The sequence below is a fragment of the Myotis daubentonii genome, chromosome 21, assembly GCF_963259705.1.
Source record: "Myotis daubentonii chromosome 21, mMyoDau2.1, whole genome shotgun sequence".
NCBI lineage: Eukaryota > Metazoa > Chordata > Mammalia > Chiroptera > Vespertilionidae > Myotis > Myotis daubentonii.
Window position 1 is genome coordinate 14,749,656 of NC_081860.1, and position 27,196 is coordinate 14,776,851.

General features: G+C 49.1%; 1 protein-coding gene across 1 annotated transcript in view; it reads right to left on the reverse strand.

Moving 5' to 3' along the window:
• Positions 1-5,520, reverse strand: part of SLCO3A1 (solute carrier organic anion transporter family member 3A1) — a 164,773-nt gene extending 159,253 nt beyond the window's left edge. Inside the window, exon 1 of the mRNA XM_059678427.1 lies at positions 4,795-5,520. Within this exon, the coding sequence (XP_059534410.1) occupies positions 4,795-4,974 (180 nt within the window). The 5' untranslated portion in view covers positions 4,975-5,520. The remainder of the gene's footprint in view (positions 1-4,794) is intronic.
• Positions 5,521-27,196: the final 21,676 nt, after the last annotated feature.

Sequence of the window (27,196 nt, forward strand, 5' to 3'; positions counted from 1 at the left end):
AGGCCTGGCACAGACTCAGAGACCAATGCCAACCGCTGCTCTATCTCTGTAACCAGCCAATAACATTCACAGATCTCATCTTTATTCAAGGCCTGCGTCTACGTGAAATAAGCTGTGCGCTCATCATTGCTTGTTATGTTACACTGATCCCAGGGCCAGTCTGCTAAGTGAATCCGGTGCCTGAACAGGCTTGCTTTAAGATGAGCCAGAGAAATTCCCAGAGATCCTCTTGTTCAAGCTGCCTATCACAAGAGGGAACTTATCCAGCTAATGCTGAACAGCGCTGTTCCGGCAGCAGGCATCCCCAGCCATGGTGGGGGCGGGGGCGGGAGGCAACCAATCCATGTGTCTCTCTCACGTCGATGTTTCTCTCTGTCTCTCCCTCTTCCTTCCACTCTCTCTCAAAACCCATGGAAAAATATCCTCGGGTGAGAATTAAAAAAAAAAAATAAATAAGATGAGCTTAAATGCTGAGCAACTGATTAGCAAGGCCCTGCCACGGCCAAGAGGCCTCTGGATCACTGTCTTCCAACTCAAAAGGGAGAGGGTTACAAAATTCAGGGAAAAGATCTTGCTCACTTTACAGCTAATTCAGTTTCTTCAATTGTTAAACACATGCGAAAACCCCTGCACAGAAACCAAGGTGTGTACACAAAGCTGCTTGAAAAGAACTTTCAGAAATAATATTCTCCCCTAAATAATTATTAGGTAAACATTTACAACCAAGCTGTGAGAAAAAACAACAACAGGGTAATCTTATTTCTTACAACCTGGGGCTATATAGTTATTATGCAAATGGCAGGGAATTTGTCACTGTGAGTAAACCGTAAGTGCGTAAAATAATTTGATTAAGTAAAATGCAGTCGCCTTAGTCATCATCCCAATCTAACAAGGGCTTCAAAAATGTCTCTCAGCTGTCAGCTGATGGGCTAGCTATGCAAAACCCATCTTTTAAATGATTCCTTAGGAAAAACAATAAAAAATCCAGCAGGTTCGCCACACCCATTAATTGCCAGTCCACTGGATGCTCTCGGGCCTAGGAAAAACAAGGGACTCTCAAGTGAGCCGGCACCTGGTGAGACATGGTCATTTATCTCTGCCTGGTCACACAACCTCAGACCTAGTTTTTGCATAACTGTGCACAGGGAAATGCCCAGCCCTTGGTCACGGGGACCACCTGTGTGCCCGGAGCAGAGACGAAAGTGGCATTTTTTTTTTTCCTAAGGTTTTATCCTGAGGAAATTCAAATGCATTTGAATGTGGGTGTTGATCACGGCTGCCCAGAGGTGGCGAAGCTTTAATTTCCTGTCCACATCCTTATCTGCCCCAGGCCTCCGTAACTTGATAACACAGGCGAACCTCTCTGTGCACCACTGCTCTCAGCGAATGGCTTGCAACATCTCAGTGGATCTCCACAAAACACCAAACAGTGCACGTGACATAACTCTCTGCATGCCGTCCCCGTAGGCCTGCGCCTTCTCCAAGCGGTCCCAGACTTAGGCAGATGTTACAACCTGGCAAGTAGGTCAGTTCAGACTGGCGAGGAGAGAAGACCCAAGTAAAGGAAAATTAAATTGCATTCTCTACTCCGCATTCAGTGACGATCGAACTGAACGGGTGAGTCTCTCTTCTTACACTTCAGTTGTTTTTGCAGTTTAAGTGACTGAGAGAAAACATCCACCCCTGGGACTGTTGGCTGATCTAAATAAAGCATGATTTCCAATGAAAAGATATGAAATAGTAACCGATCTCAGAATCCACAGCTGGCCCAGGCTGCACCTGGAGTACCTTATCCACATTATCACTGAGTCTGGGCTTCAGGGTCAAAGCCAGTGTTCTGCACTCCCCCAAGAGACCCCCCAACACCAGGCAAAAGTTGCTGGTCCCCTGGCTGGCTTAGTAATTGGTGGCTTTCTCATATCCAGGAGTAACCTGGGCAGGCTCCTTAAAGGAACACACACACACACACACACACACACACACACACACACGCACACCGAGAGTCCTGCTTTTCACAGTTGCTTCTCGAATCGAAGGCTACTTCCTGTTTCAGGTCTGCAGATGGGGAGACCACACCTGTGTCACTCAAGACACTGCACAATCGGTCTTTTCAGAGAGAAAAGGGAAAACCCGAAATGAAGCCTCCAGGTATACAACATCGCACTTGGCAGGACTAAGTAAAAGGTACTGCGTGGACTTCTGGAATCTAGTCGGAAATCATGTCACTGGCGCAGAATTGGCGATCCTATAGGACACGCATCTTGCACAGGGACCCTGCGTGCGTGATCACCTACAATCAGCGGTTCTCAGGGTCTCCTAAACAAGCCTGCGATGGACTAAACGGGAGAAATTTGCCTTCCTGCAAACATCCTGATATGTAAATTGCCAAATTATCCGTAACGAAGTCTCGAAGTCTCGCATAGCTGAAGGAGTAACAAACTTTTCATTCCACCTGCCAAATAACAGATGAACACTCCCACGTGACCCAGAAGAGCAAAACCCCGTAGCAAGCTGACTCAGTCAGCCCTGGCGGACACACTATTTTTATGAGGTTCCAACGGATGACGGCGGAGAGTCCAGGGCAGCCAGGCAAGGCAGCGCCCCGAGCACCTGATGGTAAGCGCTCCTAGTAATCAGAATGAAGTCCGTTTCCTGTGCCTGTCCTCTCACGGGCCCCATCTGCTTTCTGCCAGTCACCTGTTGATTCCTGTCACCCGACCCCTGAACCAGGCTTTCCTCCGGCCGAGGCTGGAAGGGCCAGGAGGCCCCACCAGATGGACTGAATACCTCTGGCTGCCACTTGCCTGTTACAGGATTAAAGGCAACTTCCTATCCCCTGGTGCCAGCCCTGCCTCTACACAGCCACCACCCACCAGCCCTCTGCTGCTTCACTTTCTAACGGGCCTTGGCCCACTCATCTGATGGGAGACCAGCCTCATTTCTTTCTAAAAGCCAGAGATCATCGTGAGCTAAACCTAAGCCATGCCTTGCTCATTCGTGGTGTGAAAAGTTCTGGTGGTGTTTGCCACACGTGAATGCTGCACCCGATTGAATAAAACTGGTTAGAGGCAAACAAACTGTTCCACTGGAGGCAGCTGTTAATACGCTAATTATCCTCTTTTAAACACAGACCCGCCTGGGTAGGAATTACAGACTTTGCATATGGCACCACAAAGACCAACATATAGTTATGAACGTGTGTTTGCGTCTTAGTAATACGGGTACCTATGTTAATATTTTAACAAATATCCTCTAATAAACTGACCCCCCAAGCCATGGTCTGCCCCTACCCCCCAAAAAATCCAAAGGCCACAGGTGCTCTGTGCAATTGTGTAGAGTGACTGTAAAAAAGTGCATCTTATAAAACAAAAATCTAAGCAGAACAAAATGTGCCTTTAGCTACAGGGTTGACCTGCAGCCGACAAGTCCTGGTGCTGAGAGACAGGGTTTCACACACCTTTCATCTCACCGGGAGCAAAGGAAGCGCACTTGATTTTCAGAAGCCTTGCACCTCGGTCACCCCACGAACAGAGCCGAGTTTGAACAGTCTTCTCTCAGAACCACATACCTGCCTACCCCACACCACAGACCAAGCCTGCGTCTACTTTCCTCTGACGGCAAGCCCCCAAGTCCTGAGAAATGGTTTATGAATGATACAGGGGACTTAGCGTCTGGCCCTCATGAACTGTAACCCATGGCCAGGAATGAGGCATGAGGGGTACCATGGGGAAAACCTCTGTCTGGATGTGGTTATCCAATAGCCAAAATCTTGTCCAATTCTACTTCCACAAACTTGCTCACTAACGCTGGAAGTCTGTGACATTCGATGCCAGTTTCAGGTCAATAGTCAAGTACTGATTTAACGCTAAACGCTCGGAAAAATCGTCTCGTGTTTAGGCAGGACTGTACATGGGTGGGGACCGGCCTCTCTGGCACTCAAGTTGGGACCACCTGCTGGGGCAGGAGAGAGCGGCAAAGTGGGTATCTGACAGTGCTGAGTCATTACAAGCTGTCTCCTCTGCTCTGTTAGGCACCCCTGGGCCCTTTGAGTATCAATATCCCCTTTTAGAAGGCAAATCAAATAGTCATGTAGTGCGAAAAATGATGCCACCCTCTTGTGGGCCAGAGACAACAGTGGGGAATTCAGGTCTAAGCGTGGGTAGCAGGAACTACACAAACTCACAGCGGCTTCCCAGGTATGGTAACTTTAGTCCAGCCGCCGAGATGGCTATTGGGATACGGAGCGGGATTGGGCCCCACCTAGCCCTGTTGGGATCAGGCCACACTCCGGCGCATTTACTCTAAGCTAAGCCCCCCCCCCCCCCCCAGCCCCCTTCCATAATTGGCGGATGGAGAAAATGATGCATAATGGATTTGTTCTCCAGGCGGATGCAATGGAGAGTCGAGGACGCCGGGTGCTAACTGGCTTTTCTTCCCATGTGCAGGTCCCCCGAAATCCGCGATGCCTTCCTCTCCAAGGGGGCCCCTCAACTCTCCCTCTGGCTGCACTTTCCAGAGGGACAGGCAAGGCTTCCCGCCCACCTACCCGCAGCCTCTCCTCCTCGGGTCCCCAGCCCCCGCCGGCGCAGGAGCAGCTGCCGGCATCCGCGGTCCCGCCCGCTCCTGGCTCGCTCGGCAGCCCCAGCCGGCAGCTCCGCCGGCAGCCGCCTCTGCACCACTCGCCAACCTCCACGCCGGGAGGAGGTCACGCCCGCCGTCCCCTCCTCGTGCCAGCCGGCCGCCCAGGCGCGGCTGGGGCAGGGGCCCCGCGGCGGAGTGGGCACGGGTACTCACCAGGTAGGCGCCCACCGTGCCCTGCGCCAGCATCAGGGCGCACTCGGACACCAGGAAGATTTTGATGTTGGAGAAGCAGGACACCTTCTTTTTCTTCTTCTTGTTCCTCTGAGCCTCGTCCCCCTGCAGCTCGCCGCTCCGGCCGCCGCCCGCCGAGCCGCCCGGCTTCTTCCCCTGCATCCTGCTCCCGCCGCCGCCGCCGCTTTCCCGCTCGCCCCGGGGGTCAGGACCGCGGCCCGGCGGGGGTGCGCGCGGCGACGCTCAGTGCTGTCCCCACCCCTGGCCCGCGGCGGCCGCCCCAGTCCTGCCGGGGTTGGAGAGGTGGAAACACAGCTCCTCACTGCCGCCTCCGCTGCGCTCGCCCCCTTCCTCCTCCTCCTCCTCCTCCGCCCTCCCCTCGCCTCCTCCTCCGGCTCGGGCTGTGCCAATCACAGGGGCTCCTCGCGCCGCCCGCCGCCGTCACCGCCTCGCCGCCCGCGGACACCGGCCGGTGCTCTCGCCGGCTTCCCCTGCTCCGCCGGCGGCGCCTGCCCTCGCCTCCTCTGCCTCTACCCGGGGCCGAGCCGGATCGCCTGTGCCCGCCCCTGCCGCGCCTCCCTGCTCACGCGTCCCCCGGGGAGGCGGGAGGGGAACCGGCTTGGGCGCCTAAGCGGCCCCTTGGCCACGGCTGGGAAGTCCCACTGCCCGAATGACCCGGGAGAGGGGGAGTCCTTGCGGAGTAAGCGGGGCGCCGGGGCGGGGGGTGCCCCGAGGAGGGAAGGGAGGGAGGGAGGGAGGGACGAGGAGGTGCCCGGCCCCTAGGTGGCGCTGCGGGGCACGGGGCGCCCCCGCGGACACTGGGTGGTACTGCAGGAGGAACTGGCGGCGCAGAGATGGGGTGCGTGGGCGCCCCCGCGGGGTGGGGACCTAGAGCTCCGGCCAGGGGCGCTAGGCCGGGGGGGAGGGGCTAGGCCGGAGGGGAGCGGCTGTTTCTAGGAAGAGAGAACAAACCCAGTACCCAGAAAGGGGAGTTGCGGTCTCTCTCTGCCTCCGCCCGGTGTTTCTGGGGACAGATGCGCTCTGGGGCTTGGGGAGGTGCCAGAGGTCAGCGCTGTGGAGGCTTCTGCAGCCTGCCGGCCTCTGCTCTCCCCCTGGGGTCCCAGGCCACAAGGAGAGAAAGGAAGGGAAGCCCTGCGAGAGGGAAGTTCCCTTCATCCACGGGAGCCCCAGGACTGTCAGTCGCCCCCCAGCCGGTGTCGAGGCTGCTGCAGGGTCTCAGCGACCCCAGCAGAGGGCCCTGTCCGGCCCTCCGTCTGCCTGGAGCGCTTCCTCAGGAAGAGGCAGCCTTGGCGGAGACTCTCAGGAAGCGATTAGACACCGGCCCGCCTGGGTCCCACCCCTCCCGTCGATTTGTGGCTGGGGCCATTCTCCCTGGCCTTGCCCTGAATGTCCCCGCCCCTGGCAGCTGCTCTTTATCAATCCTTGCCCGGAGTTTGGGCCGCAAGGCACTGCCATTAGAATCTGAAGCTCACAGGAAACTGGGAAAGACTGGGCCACTTCACCTGGGCTGTTGTCCCGTGTGGGGGGGTGGGTGATGATCCACTCTCTTAGGCTCCTGTGTCCCCATGCATGCTTCAATTTGGAAACTGAATAGCAATTAACACTCATCATTTTCACTTACTCCCAAAGAACTTGAAGGAGAATGGGTGGAGTCATGATGGGCGTGTTGCCTTGCGGGACCATTTGAACATAAACGCTTCATGCTTGTGTGGTTCTAGACATGCTCTCACCGAGGCCCGCTGTCCCTTTCGGATGCTCCCCTCCTGGTATCTGGGCGGTTTCCTAGCTGCACTGGCTCCCACCAGAGGTCTTTTTCCATCCTCCCCAATTCCTGTCACCATGGCTACACTAGTCCCCAGCAGTCCTCACCTCACTACAGCCCTGCCTTGCTCCCCCTACCTGTCCCTCAGTCATGGCCAACTTTTCTCCAGAATCCTGTCCTTCACCCTTGGCTCCCTCCCTCTGGCATCTGGGGAGTGCTTCCTCCCGTGTCCTGAGAAGACCCTTTGGTGAGCTAGCCCCTTCCTGCCCCCACACTGAGCCTGGGTGCTGAGCTGAGCCCGTTTCCTTATCTCTGAACAGCGACCCGGCTGCTATTGAAATGGCACTCAGACCACGCTGTCATCTTCCAGGCTTATTTACATTCGTCCTTTGCAATAACAAGAGCTAATGTTTATTGTCGGCTTACTCTGGCCTGGCCCCATCTGTTCCAAGCGCTTCGCTGCACTTACCATTTAGTCCTCAGGGCCGTCTTCTAAACCGGTTACTATTATTAGCCCCGTTTCACAGATAAGAACACAGAGGTCCAGCAAGGTTAACTCGCCTTACCAATGACACACACCCAGGGCACGGCGGAGCCGGCCTTTGAAACCAAGGTGTTTGATATCACAGCCATGGTTTTCAGTGACTCCCTACATAGTATCTCATTTATTACCCAGTGGTCTGTCTTTGGGGGAGGGCAGGATTCATACTGTCCCTATATTGTTAATACAGACTCAGAGTCCGGCTGGTCTGGCTCCGTGGTTGAGTATTGACCTATGAACCTGGAGGTCATGGTTCAATTCCCAGTCAGGGCACATGCCCGGGATATGGGCTTATTCTGGTGCAGGAAGCAGCCGATCAATGATTCTCTCACCATTGATGTTTCTCTCTCCCTCTCCCTTCCTCTCTGAAATCAATAAAAATATATATATTTTAAAAAATACAGACTCAGAGATGTGCAGTGACTAGCCCAGGGTCACACAGCTCAAAAGGGACAGGACTTGAATCTCGGTCCCACTCTCTGCTCTATACCTCATTGCCTCAAAGGGGACACAGGCATTTTTCCGTTTTGACCTTTTATTTTAGGTAAAACATTTAACTTTCTTTAGAGAAATCAGACACTTTAGCTTCCAGGGAACGGATTCCATATTAGGGTTGTAGATTCCTCCTATAATTAACAGTAAGCAGCCATGAAAATAATCCTGTGCTTCAAGCCCTAAGAATAATCACAGTTGGCCGGAAGGAAATTAGCTGTCAGCCTCATGACAGAAGGAATTTAACGTGTTCAGTTCCTTCCCTCTTGCTCCTCCTCTATTTACCTCTAGATCAGGGCTCCCAGATGTGAGGTGGGTTACGGCCAGCCAGGGCTCCGGCTGGCTTCTCTCCCACGCAGACAGAGGGAGCAGCTGGGAGATGGAAGCTGTCATCCTACCTGTACAGCACGTGATTGCCGCTAGTGCTTCCAGGTCCTGTGTCTCATTCAAATCCCCCACCAGGGAGAGCTGATCGTATTGGCCCCATTTTACTCCTAAGAAAGAGAGACAGTGGCTTTTTGGGGCTCACAGCCAGCTAGTGGCAGGAACTGAAACCTGCTTTTTCTACCCCAAAGTGGTGGGATCTCCAAGGAGGAGGGGGATCAAGAAGGGGTTTAGGCCTCCCATGATCTGTGGTGCCACCTCCAACCAGCCTCTGAAATGGACAACTGACCATGATGCCAAACAGCTTAAACCCCACCCAACACCTCAACTAGGCGACCTTACATGTTCGCCTTTGGAGAAACAATGAAGCCAGCACTCTGGGCTGGAGTTTTTGTCATCCATCTATCCCCCTAGTGGTCGATGGTGAATTTAGGAATGGTTGGTGTTATGAATGATGTGATTATTTTGGCCTCTGGACCACTTTACTGGGCCAGGAGACTTTTCTATGTTCGATGTTACTTTTGCTAGCTAAGGCCATGGTTCCACGATTCCTTACTTTGTTGGCTATGAGAGCTATTCCAAACATTAAGAAGCCAAGTACATAATCTGGGAATCTGATCTAGGGACGCACAGAGAAGACTGGGTGATGTGGGAAGATAAACTGCCTTTTTATTCCTAAAATATTAATAAGCTGTGATTAGGATTTGGAGAGCTTTCCTCCACCACGTTGGAAAGGACCATCAATTCATTTATGTGGGAGAGAAGTGGGTTAACTTGATGGGCGTGGGGGGAAATGACAATATCACCCACTGTTCCTGGGCTGAGGCAGGATTTCACAGCGAGCAGCCTCAATGTAACTCGACACAATGAGAAACTGTTGTCCAAGTAATTCACATGGACCATCTTTTTGCCAGCTTCAGTTTTGTTCACAGGCAAATACGAAGTTGAATAAATGCGAAGAATGACTTCTGATTGTCGCTGGGAGGGAAAATAGATGCTTAGATTCCTACCCCATGGGTGGATTTTTTTCTCTTTCTGAAAATATATTAATCATATATTGTGTCCAACAAAGGGCAGAATTGGGGCTGAGCCAACCTCTTTGGCTTGAAACTAATATTTGGGCTGAGTGGAAGCTTACTTCCTCTTCCTCAGAATTCTCTTTTTACCCCCTCCACTTTCCAATTAGCCTGGTCCATATGCTTTTGTACCATACAGCCTGTGTTTGCTACTTACAATATTCATAGTTCTATATTTTAAACTATATATCTCTTAATTTGAATATATCCTAAAGCTCAGCAAAGAAGTGAAAATGATAAACATCAGTGTAGACGCATTTTTTTTTAAATGGTGAATGCAAAACCCACGTGAAGAAACAGAAGAAAAAAGAAAGAACATTCATGGAAATTAGAAGTAGAATAGAAATATGAAATAAAAGCAGAATTTTAACAAATAAGAAAATATTTTTTGAAAGTGTCAATAAATTGAAAAAAGTGAATTAAGTGGATATTTTCATGGCAAATTTTACCTAACCCTAAGATAATTACCTCTAAAGATGTTCCATTGTCTGAAAATTTTACCAGTGACACCTTTCAGACTTTTACAAAGACAGCTAATTCTATATTATATTTTTCCAGATATAAAAACAAAAGCTGGCCAGTGTAGCTAAATGGTTAGACCATCAGCCCACACAGCAAAGGGTCACAGGTTCAATTCATGGTCAAGGGCATGTACCTGGGTTGCAGGTTCAATCCCAGTTGGGGCATGTGCAGAGGCAACCAATAGATGTTTCTCACATCAATGTTTCTCTCCTTCTCCTCGCTCCCTTCCACTCTCTCTAAAAATCAATGGAAAAAATATCCTCTCGTGAGGATATATGAAGTGCAAGCAACACTGAACCAGCTCAACTGGCAGGAAGAGCTGGCAGACATATTGACAGACGAGAGCAATCAGCTCTGAAATAGACCCCAGTACATATCCCAACTTAACAAAGTAAGCACAACAAAAAACGGAGAGGTTCATCAGATGGCTGAGAAAATTGATGAACTCAAATCATAGCCTCACCATGCAGCAGCCCCAACAGGAACCATAAAAACAGCTGGATTAAAGAACAACGCACAGGCAAAAATATGTGAATACTCCTCAGGTCTCTGGAGAGGGTGAGGCATTCTCAGCAGAGAAGCAATGAAAGTAATGACAAAGGAAAACTAGATAGATTTGAGTATTCCACAATGAGCACTCCTCCACATCAAGAAACAGTCACAACCCGCCAGTGTGGCTCAGTGGTTGAGCGTCTACCTATGAACTAGGACAGTGATGGTGAACCTATGACACGCGTGTCAGAGGTGACATGTGAACTCATTTTTTTGGTTGGTTTTTCTTTGTTAAATGGCATTTAAATATATAAAATAAATATCAAAATATGTCTTTGTTTTACTATGGTTGCAAATATCAAAAAATTTCTGTATGTGACACGGCACCAGAGTTAAGTTAGGGTTTTTCAAAATGCTGACACGCTGAGCTCAAAAGGTTCGCCATCACTGAACTAGGAGCTCACGGTTTAATTCATGGTCAGGACACATGTCCAGGCGGCTGGCTCACTCCCCAGTGTGGGGGGTGCAGGAGGCAGCCGATCTATGATTCCCATCATTGATGTTTCTATCCCTCTCTTCCTCTCCCTTCCTCTCTGAAATCAATAAATACATATTTTTATTTTAATTAAAAAAACTCAACATGCCATCATTCAGAACAATTGCTCCTCAGGGGCCAGAAGCACTTGGGAACATTTCCCAGGGGCCAAGAGGTCCCCTGGGCTGACATCAGAAATCAGTGCAATAAGGGTCACGAGGAGATGGAAGAACAAAGACCAAGTGCTCAAAGCCCTTGAACGTCAGCGTGACCTGAAGACCAGCACAAAGTCAATATCAAGGCTAGAGTGATGAAAGGCACAGGTTCAAGCTGAGGTGATCTGTTAGAGCGACGTACTAGGACGTCTTAGAGGTCAGTGAGACCTCATGCTATCAGAAGCGTCTAGTACAGCAATTTAATTATGTTAATAATACTAGAAAAAAATCAATGTGAACTCATGTTAAAAAGCAATATTTTCCAGTTAGAAGTGTCTCCGCAGTAGCATTTTATTCACTGCCTGTTCCCACATGAATTCCTAAATGCCCGGATTTGGATGTCCAATACTTCACTGGAAGGAAAATGGCACTCTCTGATATGTACATGCCCGTGCTTGTGTGTGTGTGTGCACACACACACACACACACACACACACACGAAGAATGAGCCTGGAATACCCTACTGTTGCCAGAAACAGAGATACTTTCAAAGATGCCAGGGAGAGGGCTGTAAGGATGTAAGATCTAGCTTGGAGTTCTCCCACTGGCCAAATTATAATTTGAGCATCCAAAAGGGCATAATAATAGTGGTTAATTGAAATATGATGAGTTTGTGAAAGGCCATAACTTCATAATGATATTAAGAAATAAGTTAATAGAAAGTACACTAAAGGTAATGAGGATGAGCAAAGAAGTTTGGCTATTATGGGACCTATTTAATTTTTTATTAATTTCAATGAGAGGAGGTTAGCATACATTGATGTTTTTATCTTCTATTAACTGTTTCTTCTTTTATTTTATTGTTGTTAATCCTCTCCTAAGAATATTTTTCCATTGATTTTTAGAGAAAGTGAAAGGAAGGGGGAGAGACAGGGAGACAGAAACATCGATGTGAGAGAGACACATTGACTGGATGCCTCCTGCATGCGCCCCGACCAGGACTGGGGACAAGGTACACACCCTTGACCAGAATTGAACTCGGGACAGTTGCAGGCCGACACTCTATCCACTGAGCCATACTTGTCACACACCTACCATATGTTTGGCACAATATTTAACATTTGGGGTCATTAAAATAACCCTTTATTGTACTCAGTTTACAGATAAGGAAGTTAAAGGTCATAGCTATGAAATGACTTTCTCAAGGACACACAATTTATACGGGAGTTAAAGTTTGTCCCCGGGACTTTATGACAACATCTTTGCCTTTCATACCGCATTCCTTTGTTTCTCTCGGGGCTTTATTTTAGGCACATCCTGTCTTTTCCACTCTTGGTTTCCTGGAGAGCACATTTCCCTTCAACTCCTGCTCTCAGAAGCCAAGCCCTGGATGTTGCTCTCGTTGGGACCATCCTAGTCCCTATTCAACAGGATTAAGTTTCTCCAATCTGCCAGGCACAGGTAACATGGCCTCACTCTTGACTCTAAGGTCTTCCACGCCTGCCGATTATGGGCAAGTCGGAGAGTGAGGTGGGATGCAGGAAGGAGGAGGTAGTTCGGAGAGTGATGTAGCAGGGCTGTGGGCGCGGGGAGGACAGAAAGACGGGATGACAGAAGAAACCTGTGCAGAACCCAAGGTTCTTTTATGTCACAATGACCCATTAAACTGCAAGACCCATTTTTAGTGGGACCTCATCCAAGGTGCACCTCTTTCATCATCACCCTTCCCCTCCTCCACCCTCACAGGGCCCTTGGGCATTCTTAGTGCTGAGAGCTCAAGGTCTTATTTCATAATTGACTTGTCCCAGAGGGCCCGGGTGGTAGCAAGAAAGGCCAGCTCGCTTGAAGAGGAACAAAGACGAAAAAGCTTGTGGTTATTTTAATGCCTCTATTGAATGGACTGACCAAGGCACTGGGGACCGTCCATGATGGCACGTAAAGCAATAAGCCACAGGTAAACTTCAGGGCCATTTTCACCAAGCACAGTCCAACCATGGTTTCAAAATATCTGCTGTCCTTTGATGCCTCCAGGTGGACAAGAGACACATCTTTTCTGACCCATGAGCTACTCCCAAGCCCCAGAAAATTATGAGCTGCCTCCTTTGACCATGCCTCCTTTGGACACAGAGATGAGACCAAGATGACCTCTGTCTCGGCCTGGTTACCTCAGCAGACCTGCAGCAAGGGCCCTTGAACTTGACCTGCTGCACCTAGGAGCATCCTGACAAGCCAAGCAGATGGGACTTCTCAATCCAGCCAGCATTGCTCCTACTCCGATTACCTGCTATCTAAATGCCCTGGACTTAACCACTCACTCACTCACTTTACACCTCTCAGTACATTTACAGTAAATGTGTTAGAAAATGGACATCTCTCTTGACTTGGACAAGGCCCAAGATACTGTAAATTCCTCCCTGGACATGCAAAAACCCATGTGGTGTCTGTTCTGAGTTAGTACTGCCATGGTGAGGAAGGGATGATGATGATGATGATGGCAATAGGATACTGGGTTTGCAGCATAATTGCTGCTTTCCAATAGACTTTTAATGACATGAGGCTAATCCCATTAGCAAAAGCCAGAGAATTGCTCAGATGTGGTCTTTCCACTGCTTGTTAATTTCCTTTTCATAAGAATAAAATAGTGCAAGGAGTACAAGTTTTGGTGGACCTTATCTATGCCCTTAACTTCTTTTAAATATATATATATATATATATATATATATAAAATATATTTTTATTGATTTCAGAGAGGAAGGGAGGGGGGAGAGATAGAAATATCAATGATGAGAAATAATCATTGCTTGGCTGCCTCCTGCACACCCCTCACTGGGGATTGAGCGCACAACCCAGGCATGTGCCCTGACCAGGAATCTAACTGTGACCACCTGGTCCATAGGTTGATGGTCAACCACTGGGCCACACTGGCTGGGCAACCTTGTACAGATTTAAGTTGTACAGCATGTTGACTTGATACACTGATATGCTGAATATAATTGCCATTATATCTTTGGTTAGCACCCTTATGACAGCACATAATTATAATTCTTTTGTGGCGGGAATAATTAAGATATATTCTCGCAGCAAATTGGATGATTATAATACCACATTGTTGTCTGCGCATCAGATCTCCGGGATGTATTTATCTGCTAGCAGCCAGTTTGCACCCTTAAACAGCACCTTAAGTCTGTTCACTCATTCACTGCAGAGTCCTCGCCCTCTAGAAGGCCACAGCCTGGTGTGGGGCAAGGGCAAGGTCAGGCAGCTGAGACTGCAGAGGGCTCTGGGGTGCTGTCTGCTGGCCCTACTCAAAGCATTTGCCCACGGAGGTAGCACAGTTCCCAGGAGTAAGGGGGAGACCTGGGAAGGGCCAAGGATGCCTTCATTCCAAGACTTCAGGAGAAATCCCTTCTCTTGCAAGGAGAGAATCTCAACTCACATGAATGAGGATGGCAAAGAGGTTCTGATCATGAGGCCACACTGGGCTCACAGCATGCAGATGAATGCAGAACCCTTCTCTCACCTTCCCAAGTCCTCAGCTGAGATATCCACAGGCCGGTCCCTCATCAGGAATCCGTGCCCACCAGCAAAAATACAGGGAGGTAAGGCTTCATTACAATTATGTTTTGCTTTATAAAAACTCAACTTTTAAATATATGTATATGTATATATATATATATATATATATATATATATATATATATATATATATATATATATATATATAAATTTATCTCAGAGAGGAAAGGAGAGGGAGAGAGAGAGAGAAACATCAATGATGAGAGAAAATCATTGATTGGCTGCCTCCTGCCCCCTACTAAGGATGGAGCCTGCAACCGGGGCATGTGCCCTGACCGGGAATTTAACCGTGATCTCCTGGTTCTTAGGTCAATGCTCAACCACTGTGTCTCAGTGAGACACACTGGCTGGGCAAACCTTAACTTCTAAAGCTCAAACATACAACACTTGGGAGTTATTTGCATTGTGAAACAATTCCACTTACTTATTAGTCTATTAAGATCACACAGGGCATGATTTGGGTTATGGAAGTTCCGTCAGAATCAACGTTTACACCAAAACATGGAAAAGAAAATATAGGCCCAGTTTCCCCTCCTGAGTTGGGAGCTCATGGCGAGAGAGCACAGCATGAACAGAACAATATTGGGCCTATTTGCAACCAAGGTGCAAAGACGAAAATACACGCCTAATTGCTCTCCTGCGCACGGAGTTGACGGGGTTTCTAAATCTGTTTTGGCGTCCTTTCCTGGCCAAGACTGTGACATTTTCACCTCTTGTCATCTCACCTTCCCAAATCTGGGGCAGCCAGCAACACTATCCACGTTGGGGGCAGTGGAGAAGCCAGCCCCAGCCCAGGGGCACGACTGGGGGTTGCCTCTGACCCGTCTCACACAGCTGATTAAAATTTAAATCCACACTCAGCCCTCGGACCCAGGCCCACACTGTCCAAAGCAAGGACACAGAGCAGCAACCTGAGCGGTGTCTGTTGCTGCTACGTCAGGAGGATCAGATGGGCGAGTCACCCTGTCAGCACATCGGGCACACAATCTCAGCAGGAATTTACTCGGGGCCTGGTTCACAGACACCAACACTAGCCACTTGCTTGCGACACTGGAAATATCAAGCCCTTACTAGAACCTCCAGATGGCTCCCAGGAAGCTCCCATCCAATAAAAACCGAGCCCTGCCCGGCTGGCCTGGCTCAATGGTTGACTGTGGACCCATGAACCAAGAGGTCACGGGTTCAATTCCTGGTCAGGGCACATGCCTGGGTTGTGGGCTCCATCCCCAGTAGGGGATGTGCAGGAGGCAGCTGATCAATGATTCTCTCTCATCAGTGTTTCTATCTCTCTCACCCTCTCCCTTCTTTTCTCTCTAAAAATCAATAAAAACATATTTTCTTTAAAAAATAATGGTTTTTACATTTTTAGATGATTACATTTTGAATGGTTCTGTAAGTACCTACAACATGTCTTTGATTTTGCCTTTGGGCCTGCAGAACCTAAATTATTTGCTGCCTGGCCCCTGTGAAAGCGTTCGCCGACCCTGCGTGAGCTCAGAAGGACCCCTGTGCCCTTAAGGCACTAAGTAAGGTGCAAAAGGGGGTCGTTTACAATCACTGGGTTCCCATGTACAGTGGCAGGATCCATAGCTGGACTGTGTCAGGGATCCCCAGGCGAGGCTCTGCTCATTTTGGAACACAGACCAGATGATTTTCTGGAATATTCAAACTAAAAAATCACATAGCCTGCAAATCAGAAATATTCAGGTATAAGTGGCTCCTTCACCAAAGTGATCACCACAGTCTCCTCTCTCATAGTCACACAAGGTCAAAGACCCTACTGGAAATGGAGCTGCGCACTCCAGTATACCATTGTCTTTCATCATCCATCCATCGACCCATCCATCCACCCATCCATCATCCATCCACCCACCCAGCCATCAGCCATTCATCCACTCACCCATCATACAACCATTCATCCACCCACCCAGCCATCAGCCATCCATCCAACCATCCATCCACCCACCCATCATACAACCATTCGTCCACCCACCCACCTACCATCCATCCATCCATGCAACTAATCGAATATGTGCCAAGAGCTACACATGGCAAGCTACACACCGTGGACACAGAAATGAACACTGCATACTCCACTCACACAGAAAAGCCTGCTAGTCCTGAACAGAAGAAAGACAGGTGCATGAATAATTACACTGAAACTCAATTAGTGATATGATCTAGTTGCCGACAAAATACGTCAGAACTGCTGGGTGTGCGTGTTCTCCCCGAGGTGTGGCAGATGTTTCCTACCCCCACGGGAGGCACAGAGCTGTGTGTGGCATCCCTCTCTCGTTTGAGGCTGGAGGAGACCCTAAAGGGGCTTGTTAGTTCTGTCTAATAATTGTGCTCTCTTTCTTTCTCGTGGCAACCAGGCGAAATGGGCCGGTGCAGCCCAGCCAGCACTGAGGTTAGAAACTGGTAACTGAAGACCCTGGGGAAACTCTTGCCAGCAGCTGTGTTTACAATAACAAGACACACTGGTGTTAATTCCATTTAGCAATGATAATTCCGTAGTGAGGCGGGACTGGAAATTAATGCTGGAGGCACATATTCATAACACCTGCAATTAATTTGAGGTGTGGTGCATGTGTGTGTCCACGGAAGTACCCTCAGGTACAGAGTCTGCATATATAAGTATATGTGCATAAACATATGTTAGGAAGATGCGTCTAAGCTAGTCAGCCCTTTAGCAAACCAAATAGAATTCTGTACACTTGAAATTGTGCTTTTTTTAGAGCATGGATTCAGTTTCTCTTAAAAATCATTTTCCTTAAAACTTTGAAATTCAAAGGAGGAATATTATATATATCTATCATTCACCAAGGGCTTGCTGGAATCCAGATTCATTTCATATTCACCACTTTCTGAAATAGGTACTGTTGATCTCATTATAAAGATATGAAGAGCCTTAAGGGAGATTACGTTTAACACTTTGCCCCACCACCCCCACCCCAGCCAGTAATTGCCAAAGGTGCTATTTGAGCTCAGCTGCCTGATTTGGGGCACTTATCTTTTTTCTTTTTTTTTTAAATTGATTTCAGAGAGGAAGGGAGAGGCAGAGAGAGATAGAAACATCAATAACAGAGAATCACTGATCAGCTGCCTCCTGCACGCCCCCTACTGGGGACTGAGCAGCAACCTGGGGAATCAAACGGTGACCTCCTGGTTCATAGGTCAATGCTCAACCACTGAGCCACACTGGCCAGACTCACCTTGTGGTCCTTCAAGCAAAGTTCTTGTGTTCCTGGAAATGTCACTGATTATCTCAGTTCCCCTCCTTCTCCCCCCACCCCTTCACCGGAAGTTCCTTCATTCTCTCATGAGGCAGAGCTGCTTCTTTGCTCTCCCACTGGGGTCCCTATCACGTGTGACCTGATATTATGACGTTCCCATCTGTGTCCTGTCTTCTCTGCTAGATCATCAACTCCCCAACTCACCTCCCTAACACAGAGCATAGCCTTTGTCCCTTTATACCAGAGCAGAACACAGCCCTCCGCACAGTAAGGCGGCACCAACTCTTAAAGGAATAAGAGAATTGCGAGGGCCCAAAAGAACATTTGGTGACTGAGGAACAGGCTGACTCACTGAATGTGGAGGGAGTTAGTAATCCTATTGGCTCTGTAAAATGCGATAATATTTAGGCTCTGCTCAAGGCCTCCACGGGGTCCATGACCTTCACATCTCCACAATTTTCAGGTCTCTCAACCAGGCAACCTAGGTACCAGAGACCCTCCTGAGGGATCAGCCTATCCCAGAACTGGGCATAGAGCCCAGGGATATATGCTTAGTGCTTCAGCATCAGGCTGGGTCTGGGGTAGGTCCCTCCCCAACCCTGAGGGTCTGGGCCAGCAACGGAGTGTTCCATCATCTGCCCAGTTCTCTGTCCTGCTCTCCATTTCCTGACCCTGAACATCCGCCTCCTTGGGCTCTGGACTCCCTGGAAGCTCTCTCCTGCCCCCCTGTGCCTCTCCAAAGGCATCTGGTGCATGTAGTGGCCACTGGGCCCTGTGCTGTTGGTCACCTTCCCCTTGCTTGGGCCAGCCCCTAATCTAGGCTTTGGATTTGGACCACAGGGTGATGCACCTGTCTCTCCAAGAGCGACTCGTGACCTGACTCCATGAGCAGATTATGCACCTGCATCTGACCTGGGCCAACACTTGACCCCAGTCCCCCCAAGCGTGTGATCGAGTGAAAGTCAGCACTTTGGAGATCACCTGATCAGCGTTCAGATTTCCATTAGGTATGTGAGCTCAGAAGAGTTATCTGACCTCCTTGAACCTCAGGATCCTCAAGTGCAAGAATATGGACATTTATATGTACCCAGAGGGGGATGGTAACAATTAAATGAGCTCTTCTGAATTCAGAACCTAGCAGTGTTGCCATGAAAAGTACGCAAGCCATGTTCTCTTCCCCACTTGCTCCTTCATCTAATGATTCCTCCCAGCGCCAGTCACAATGGAGTCAAACCTAAGATTTTCTAAAAAGCTTTCATCTGCCTAAAAATATACTCTTAACTATCTAATGCTAGCACTAAAATGAGTTTGGGATTAGATGCAATAAAAGTTGACTGCCCCGACAGCATGGCCCCGTGTTTGAGGGTTGACCTATGAACCAGGAGGTCACGGTTCAATCCCCAGTCAGGGCACATGCCCAGGTTGCGGGCTTGATGCCCAGTGAGGGGTGTGCAGGAGGCAGCCGATCAGTGATTCTCTCTCATCATTGATGTTTCTATCTCTCTCTCCCTCTCTCTTCCTCTCTGAAACCAATTAATATATATATTTTTTCAAGTTGACTTTTCTGACTCGAGGAAATTCTCCTGTTGGCAGCATATATTCTATTTAACTTGGCGAGTTAGCAGTCTGGTAACCTCCATTCCTAACTTGTGAACTTTGGGGCAGCTAATGTTCAAGATTGAGGAAGCCCGAAGCCTGCGGATGAGGCAGGCAGCAGCGGGAGGGATAATCAGGGTTTCAGAGTGGGAGGAGGGGCCTGAGGGAGGACAGACACCTCATTTACCTGGACCCACCTTGCCCTGATGCAATGGGTAAAAAACAAAACAGAAAACTTTCAACAGATGCCAAGCCTGGCAGCTGGAGAGATGGAGCCAGGGCTCGGTGAAGATCCTTGGCATGCTCTCCAGTCAGGGGGATGGTGTCAGCGTTAAGCATGAATAATAAAAGGCCTGAGTCTTCTGTGAGCTCTAGAGAGGCAGAGTCTGGAACTGGGCTCTATTTTTAATAGCAATCTTCCCCCAGCCTTGCTCCCCTCTCATATTTAAGGCTGACCTCCAGGGCAAAAATCCAATCCCGCTAAAGTGCGAGAACCAGAGAACTTCTCGCTGATTAGACTTGGGGGTTTTTCCTGTTACCGCTCCAGTTAAATAGCTATTGGCAAATAGTATAACCTGCAGGGAACCAAGCGGAGTGGGCAAGAGCCTGGCCGGTTATAATTAGAAATATACATCATCCCCTTTTCCCCAAAGAGCCAGAGAGTGGCATTTAAAGGGACAGTGAGCCCTGACCAGTTTGGCTCAGTGGATAGAGCATCAGCCTGTGGACTGAAGGGTCCCAGGTTCGATTCCAGTCAAGGGCATGTACCTTGGTTGCTGGGGATGTGCAGGAGGCAGCTGATCGATGTTTCTCTCTTATTGATGTTTCTAATTCTCTATCCCTCTCCCTTCCTCTCTGTAAAAAAAAAAAAAAAAAAAAAAATCAATAAAATAAATAAAGGGACAGTGAGGCGAGGTACCTGAGCAGCCTTAACTTGGCAACAGTTGGGAGCCACCTTGTAAATGACAGCACATTTTGCAAACACCGTTAGAGCTCTTTCTCCCTAACTTTTATGAATGCACCTCAGTTTCGCTGGTGGGAGTCTCAGAGCTGAATCTAGAGGCATGTGAGCACAGGCAGGTGCATGTCAACAGCAAATTCCATTCCTAAAGATGCAGCCCTTTTAGCTGCAGTTTGTATTGTGCCTGGATGTACTGATGAGAAAGATGATAATCCTGCCGCTTAGGAAAAATGAGATTAGTATATTTAAACCTATACATACATACCACCTGGCCAGTGTGGCTCAGTGGCTGAGTGTCGACCCATGAACCAGGAGGTCACATTTCCAATCTGGTTGGGGCACATGCCTGAATTCCAGGCTCCATTCCCAGTAGGGGGAGTGCAGGAGGCAGTCAATCGATGATTCCCATCATTGATGTTTCTCCTTCTCCCTTCCTCTCTCTGAAATCAATAAAAAAAAATATTAGGAAACAAATAAAACCTACACATATGAAAAGACCTGTTCCTTTCCCCTGGCTCTGATGAAGGCACCGGAATGTAATTTCCTTATCTATAAACAGCTTAACACTTCCAAACCTTGCTCTCCATCTTTGCAAAGAGAACATAAAAATAAGGCCTAGGTTAGCATTAGGGTGCTAAATAATGCTCACTAACTTTCAGCCAATAACATTGGCTTTGGGCCCATCTTGGAGGAAGTCCCCTGAGGTGGAAGTGAGTAGACAAACAGGACATTTCACCATCAGACAGTGAGTCCTGTGGTAGAGCTATACTCTGTCCACAAGGGCCACTATGGGGCTTAGGGATTAACTCCCAGTTGCCTGGAGCCAGAACCAGAGTGGTGTCCCACAGCAGGAGGAAGAGACAGTCAGATAGAAGGAGCATCACAGAGACAGGTAGTAAGTGGAACAAAAGTAAGCAGCACAAGACCCTGGGGTGGGGGCGAGGACACTCACGCAGGGAAAGCCGCCCAAACAGGCCCCCAGCTCTGTCACTCTGCCTGTGGACTCAGTGGTTGAGCATCGACCTATGAACGAGGAGGTCATGGTTTGATTCCCAGTCAGGGCACATGCCCGGGTTGCAGGCTTGATCCCCAGTGTGGGGTGTGCAGGGGACAGCTGATTGATGATTCTCTCTCATCATTCATGTTTCTATCTCTCGCTCCCTCTCTCTTCCTCTCTGAAATCAATAAAAATACACTTTAAAAATAAAACACACCAGGGGTCTCCTCCCCCTCAGTCAGGATGCCTGCATGTTCTTGACAGATAATTTCCACTTAGCAAGCCCTTGTAGGTCTGGGACGAGAAATCCTCGTGGAAATTTCATATACACATACTCCTCTACAAGATATACAAAATTGGACCAGGACGCCATCGTGCTCAGCGCCTTTGCGTGGAGGAGCCCATAGTCCCAGCAGAGTTCAAGGGCTTCTAAACCAGCTACCACAGACACAGGGCCCTGGACAGGGGCCCTGCATTGCACATCCCCTCCAGGTGAGGGGCCCTTCTGCAAAGGACACCGATGCCGCCGCTGATGCCAGGCAGAGGGTGTGACAATCTGAACTTTTGTTCTGAGAGCCGATCGAGGCCACCGTGTCCTGAGGTAGGGATTCAGGGTATCAGTGACTCTCTTACCTAATCAGAAGGGTCACAAACCCAGCAAATGACCTCATCGCACTTAAACCTGATATTGAGCTCAGACTTGGGAGCTGCTCCCGATTATAATTTCATGCACAGCTTCTGCTGTGACCAGTAGGAAATGAGAATTTCTGACAGGCGCTTATTTTCGATGTCCTTGCCAGTCAGTGGAGATTCAGGACCCTGGGAGATGCGAGGCTGCCGTTTTCTTGGAAAATGCAGCTAATAAATATGTAAATCAGACTACCTATATTTATAACCTGGCAGGGATCAGACATGAGACAACAGCCAAAAAAACAGTATGCTACCTATAATGTTAAATGATTTAATATCGCAAAGCCTCAAACACTGGAAAAATAGCATGAACAAAACCTTTTTTCCCCAGGTAACTTCTTGGCGAGCAATATTTAACACGCCTGTCAATGCCTCCTGTGCGCAAGCTTGAAACTGGAAATGATATATATAGTTTTGCCTTTCCTAGGCCACCTTGTACTTTCAACTGTGCGTTGTGCTCAATTCTTTCGAAAAAAGCCAAGGTTGCTCTCCTCTGATAATTACCGCGCTGTCAGACGCTGATTCCTCAACGGTGACCCATCCTCCTAACTTCGTGATTAGGATGCTTGGGAGTACCAGCAACATCCCTCACGCTCTTGTTTCCTTCTTGGGTTGCAGGAGCCCTTTGAGTCCAAGCTTCGGCCACTCCCCCATTCATCCTGCCATCCGGCCTGCTGAGGTCTGTGTCCCCCGAGATGTATGTTGCCAGGGGAGCTGAGAAACCAAGGAACTCATTTCCTCCAGAGCCTTGCTTTTCTCTGGGTCACCCAATTAGCCTCCACCAGAACTGTCAGAACCAAGACGTCGCCCACTCTTAGAATCGGCGGGATTTCAGAGGTCACCCGCCAGACTCACACAGGATCCCCCCAGGAAAGAGCCTCGGCAAGACAGAGATGGATCCTCTCCTGGACTCCCCCGGCTCCGTGACCTGAGCTGGGCCGTCACTTCCTCAGAGCCTTGCTTTTCTCAGCCCCAAAGTGAGCTCATGACGCCCACCTTGGGGATGAGAGACGGTCCCTGAGCTGAGGTGCTAATAATAGTTGTTGTCCAAATGAGGAGCTTATTTTATTATTTTTTAAATACATTTTTTTTAGTGATTTCAGAGAGAAAAGGAGAGGGAGAGATAGAAACATCAGTAATGAGAGAGAATCACTGATCAGTTGCCTCCTGCGCGCCCCCTACTGGGCATCAAGCCCACAACCCAGGCACGTGCCCTGAGCGGGAATGGGACCGTGACCTCGTGGCTCATAGGTCAACGCTCAACCACTGAGCCACACGAGCCGGGCAAGGAATTTATTTTAAATATTGGGTCATACAGATGAGAGGCTTCTTCCTCAAGCAGATGGTTTATGATTTGTAAGGTCCTGTGACCTGTATCGTCTCATTCTCTCTGGGAAGGAGAGCAGTAGGCGCCCCTCACATGCACACAGAGCACGTGGAGCCTCAGAGAGGGGCCCCTGTGCACATCCCCTTAGTCCTGCTTCTCCCCCAGGGCTTTCCTAACCTTCCTGATTACCACATTCACGTTCATGCTTCACGGTCTGTCTAAGCTCATTGGAACCTGAGCTTCCCCAGGACAGCGTCTCTCTGCTTATTTCCTGTGCCAGCCCGAGGGCAAAGAACAGTGCCCGGCACTTAGCAGACAATCGTTATGTGAGGAATGAGCTGACCAAGCTTATGCCATTAGTGAGTGACAAAGAAAGGCTCCAACCCAAGCCTTCTATCTCTAAATCCCACCCACCAACTAGCAAGGGGGTGATGAGTATTAAAGAGTGAGCTGGCCAGGCCGATGTGGCTCAGTGGTTGAGCGTTGACCTATGAACCAAGAGGTCACAGTTCCATTCCCGTCAGGGCATATCTCCGGGTTGTGGGCTCCATCCCCAATGTGGGGCCTGCAGGAGGCAGCCGATCAATGGTTCTCTCTCATCATTGATGTTTCCATCTCCCTCCCTCTCCCCTCCTCTCTGAAATTAATAAAAAATATATTTTTTTAAAAAGCTGACACTAAAGGGTCTCGGGTTGTGGAGGGGGATGTGATGAGCACGAACAAATATTCTAGGCAGAAGAAACAGCCAGTGAAGTCCTGAGGGTAACCCCAGAAAGAAGGGGCCCCAGTGGGAGGCTGAGGAGAGCGCCAGAGGTCTGGTGATGCTAAGAAATGCCAGCCTTTTAATTCCAAGTTCCTTGTCCGACCCGCACCTCCCACCCCCTGAGCATTGGCCCGAAGGCCTGCACAGTGACAGAGCGGCCTTAGCTGAAGAGTTGGGACCATTCGTGTGGGTTTGAACTTGGCCTCTCAGAGGCCCCCTGACACCCTGCCTTGTTCAGGTCTCAGCCACAGGGGCAGCAGCTGTGAACGCTGATTGCCACTTGCCTTGGGCTTAGCTACCATTTACCTTCGCCCTTGAGGAGGTTTCCTTAGTTACCTTCAAGTGGTCTGAAACTATAAGGGTTTCTTTCCGTTTCTTAGATTGCATGACTATGAGCTCTACTATATGCGTAGGGAAGTGCCTGGCACAATAGAAAAGGAAATGGTTTAGTATCTCTGTTGCTGAGACACAGATGCCATCAGGACTGCAGAGGAGGATGGAGGAGGGGGGTCCCCCGCGCCCTGGGTGTGCATACACTCGGGTTCAAACCTCAGCTCCGTCCCTTTCACCCTAACCTTCACCTCAGGCTTTCTGGAGAGGAAAAGGTGGAGAGGAAAAGAACAGCGCCGGCTTCAAGTTAAAGTCCTTGAGAGGACAAAAGAAAATCACCGAGCAGAGTAGCTGGCCCTTAGGAAGCACTCAATTGCTGTCAAATAGCATTCATATTATTACTGTTAGCATGGTGACTCCCAGCAGGAAAGGGGTTGGGGGGGTGGAAGAGGATATAGAGGGGATGAATGGTGATGGAGGAAGGCTTGACTTGGGGTGGTGAATGCACGATACAGTATACAGGCGATGGAGTATAGTACTGGACACCTGAAACCTGTGTTATGTTATTAACCAATGTCACCCCAATACAGCTATTGCTACATTAAAGCCTGCTGCCGTACAGGCACGCTTTTAGACTTCGAGGTGACTAAGTACGTCTGCACATTCTTTGTGATCAAGACCAAGCGCGGGTAAGTAATTAGTGGCTGTGTTGTTAATTAACTCTCTCTAGCAAAGGGAGACCTTGAGGAACTCTGTGCTTAAGCAGCCGATTGCAATACAATAAGCTCTATTATGTGGGGGCTCTGGTTGGGGGCTCCCTGCCTGCCACGCAGAGGAAACAGAACTTAGAGAGCGAGAGGTTCACCACTCCCCTCCTTGTTAATTAGAAAGCACTAAGAAGATGAAACGCGTAATAAGGCTCTGCAGTAGTTAGGCGTGATTCCAGTGATGTGTGCCTGGGGACTCTCCATCATTACTCCTCCATGCAGAGCGGTGCTATTAAAAAGTAGCATGTCAAAAAAAAAAAAAAGCCCAGCTGGTGTTGCCCAGTGATTGAGCATGGACCTAGGAACCAGGAGGTCAGGGTTCAATTCCTGGTCAGGGCACATGCCTGGGGGTTGCGGGCTCCATCCCCAGTAGGAGGCGTGCAGGAGGCAGCCGATCCATGATTCTCTCTCATCATTGATGTTTCTATCTTCTCTACCCCTCTCCCTTCCTCTATGAAATCAATAAAAATATGTTTTTGAAAATCTTCAAGTCAAGCAGGCTCTGTGCAATCAGGAATAAGAATGTGCAGAGCCGGTAATACTGTTGCCCTGAATGTTAAGGGTCTATAACACAGATTCTGTACCACAGGGTCATGCCCTGAAGACACAGTCCACTGACAGCCATGCAATCCATAGAGAATTACCCGACATGGCACCTGCTGTGATAAAGCAGCACGGAGTGCCACTAGGATGGAGAGAAAGGTGCGTATCGGACTCCTTGGGGGGATTAGAGAAAGATTTTCCCATGAGGTATTGCATGAGTAGGGGTTCACCCATTAGACAAGGTTGGGAAAGGCTGGCAGAACGTGGCCATCATGTCCAGGGGTGGGAAACGGCCACTGAGAAGTGTATCAGTGTGTGGGGAAGGCAGGCAGTTTCCTGGCAGAAAGCCTATTTGGCTCATGGCTTCCAGTGTTTTGCAAGAGGTTTAGCACCAAGGTGTGTCCTCATACAGTCCACTGTGGGAACCAGCTCCTCTTCCACCCATTCCATCCGTACCCACAGGAAGTGTCAACTAAAGTGGAAAGCAGTGCCAGGGAGTAAAATCCCAACCGTCGGTACCCCAGACCCAGTCACTGAGGATGTGGGGCCACAGCAAGGAATCCCGGCCTGGTGTCCACTGGCCACCAGTGTGAGATGGGAGGATCATTCGACCTGTAGTGCCCACAGGGTTACCGTAGCAGTACTTCCATCAGAAAGCACGACCAGCCTGGCTGGTGTGGCTCAGTGGTTGAGCATCGACCCATGAACCAAGAGGTCACTGGTTCGATTCCCAGGCAAAGCACACGCCTGGGTTGTGGGCTTGATCCCCAGTAGGGGTTATGCAGGAGGCAGCCGATCAATGATGTTTCTCTCATCGACGTTTCTATCTCTCTCTCCCTCTTCCTTCCTTTTTCTGTAAAAATCAGTAAAAATAAAAATAAACATTTTTTTAAAAAAAGAAAAGAAAGAAAGCACGACCAGCCCACTGTGATGGCACATGCTTCTGGAAGGAAGCCTGAACTTTTGGTTCAGGTGGCGTGAGCCCACTCACACCAGCAGACCGACCTCTTGCAAACATACCTATCAATTTAACGTGCCTTTTATGTCCTTCTTTACATTGGGATAATCATCATGCCCGCCATAGGGTTGCTGGGAGGATAAAAGGGGTTAATACATATAAAGTATTTAGAAGAATGGCCGGTTTATCTGTTGGAACCTCCAGAAAATGAGTTGCTGCTATTGTAACTCTCCTCAACCTCGTCTCCTTCCTGCCCACTGACTGAGAAGAACTGAACACCACTGAGCAGAGCAGGGAGTAACTAGAAAAAGAGCTACGGAAGAGCGTAAACTCCTGAAATACAGGCTGTCTAGCGAGACGGAGGGCTGATGAGTGCGTCATCGAGCTGACTGTGACGCCGTTCAAGTTTCCTATAGAAACACCAGTTGTGCTTTTACCAGGCTGGCCTGACTTATCTCGCTTGCCCCTTCCAAAATGCATCGCACTTGTGGAACTTCTTAGAGACCAAACACTCCGTGGTCATAAAACATGAGGGCATCGATCAGGGCTGTAACCCAGAAAGAAACAATCCATGTGAAGCTCAGTATTAAATAGGAGCCTCGACACTGAAGATAAGGAAGGAAAGAGGCTGCAAACTGTGTCAAAATAATGGGTTTAACC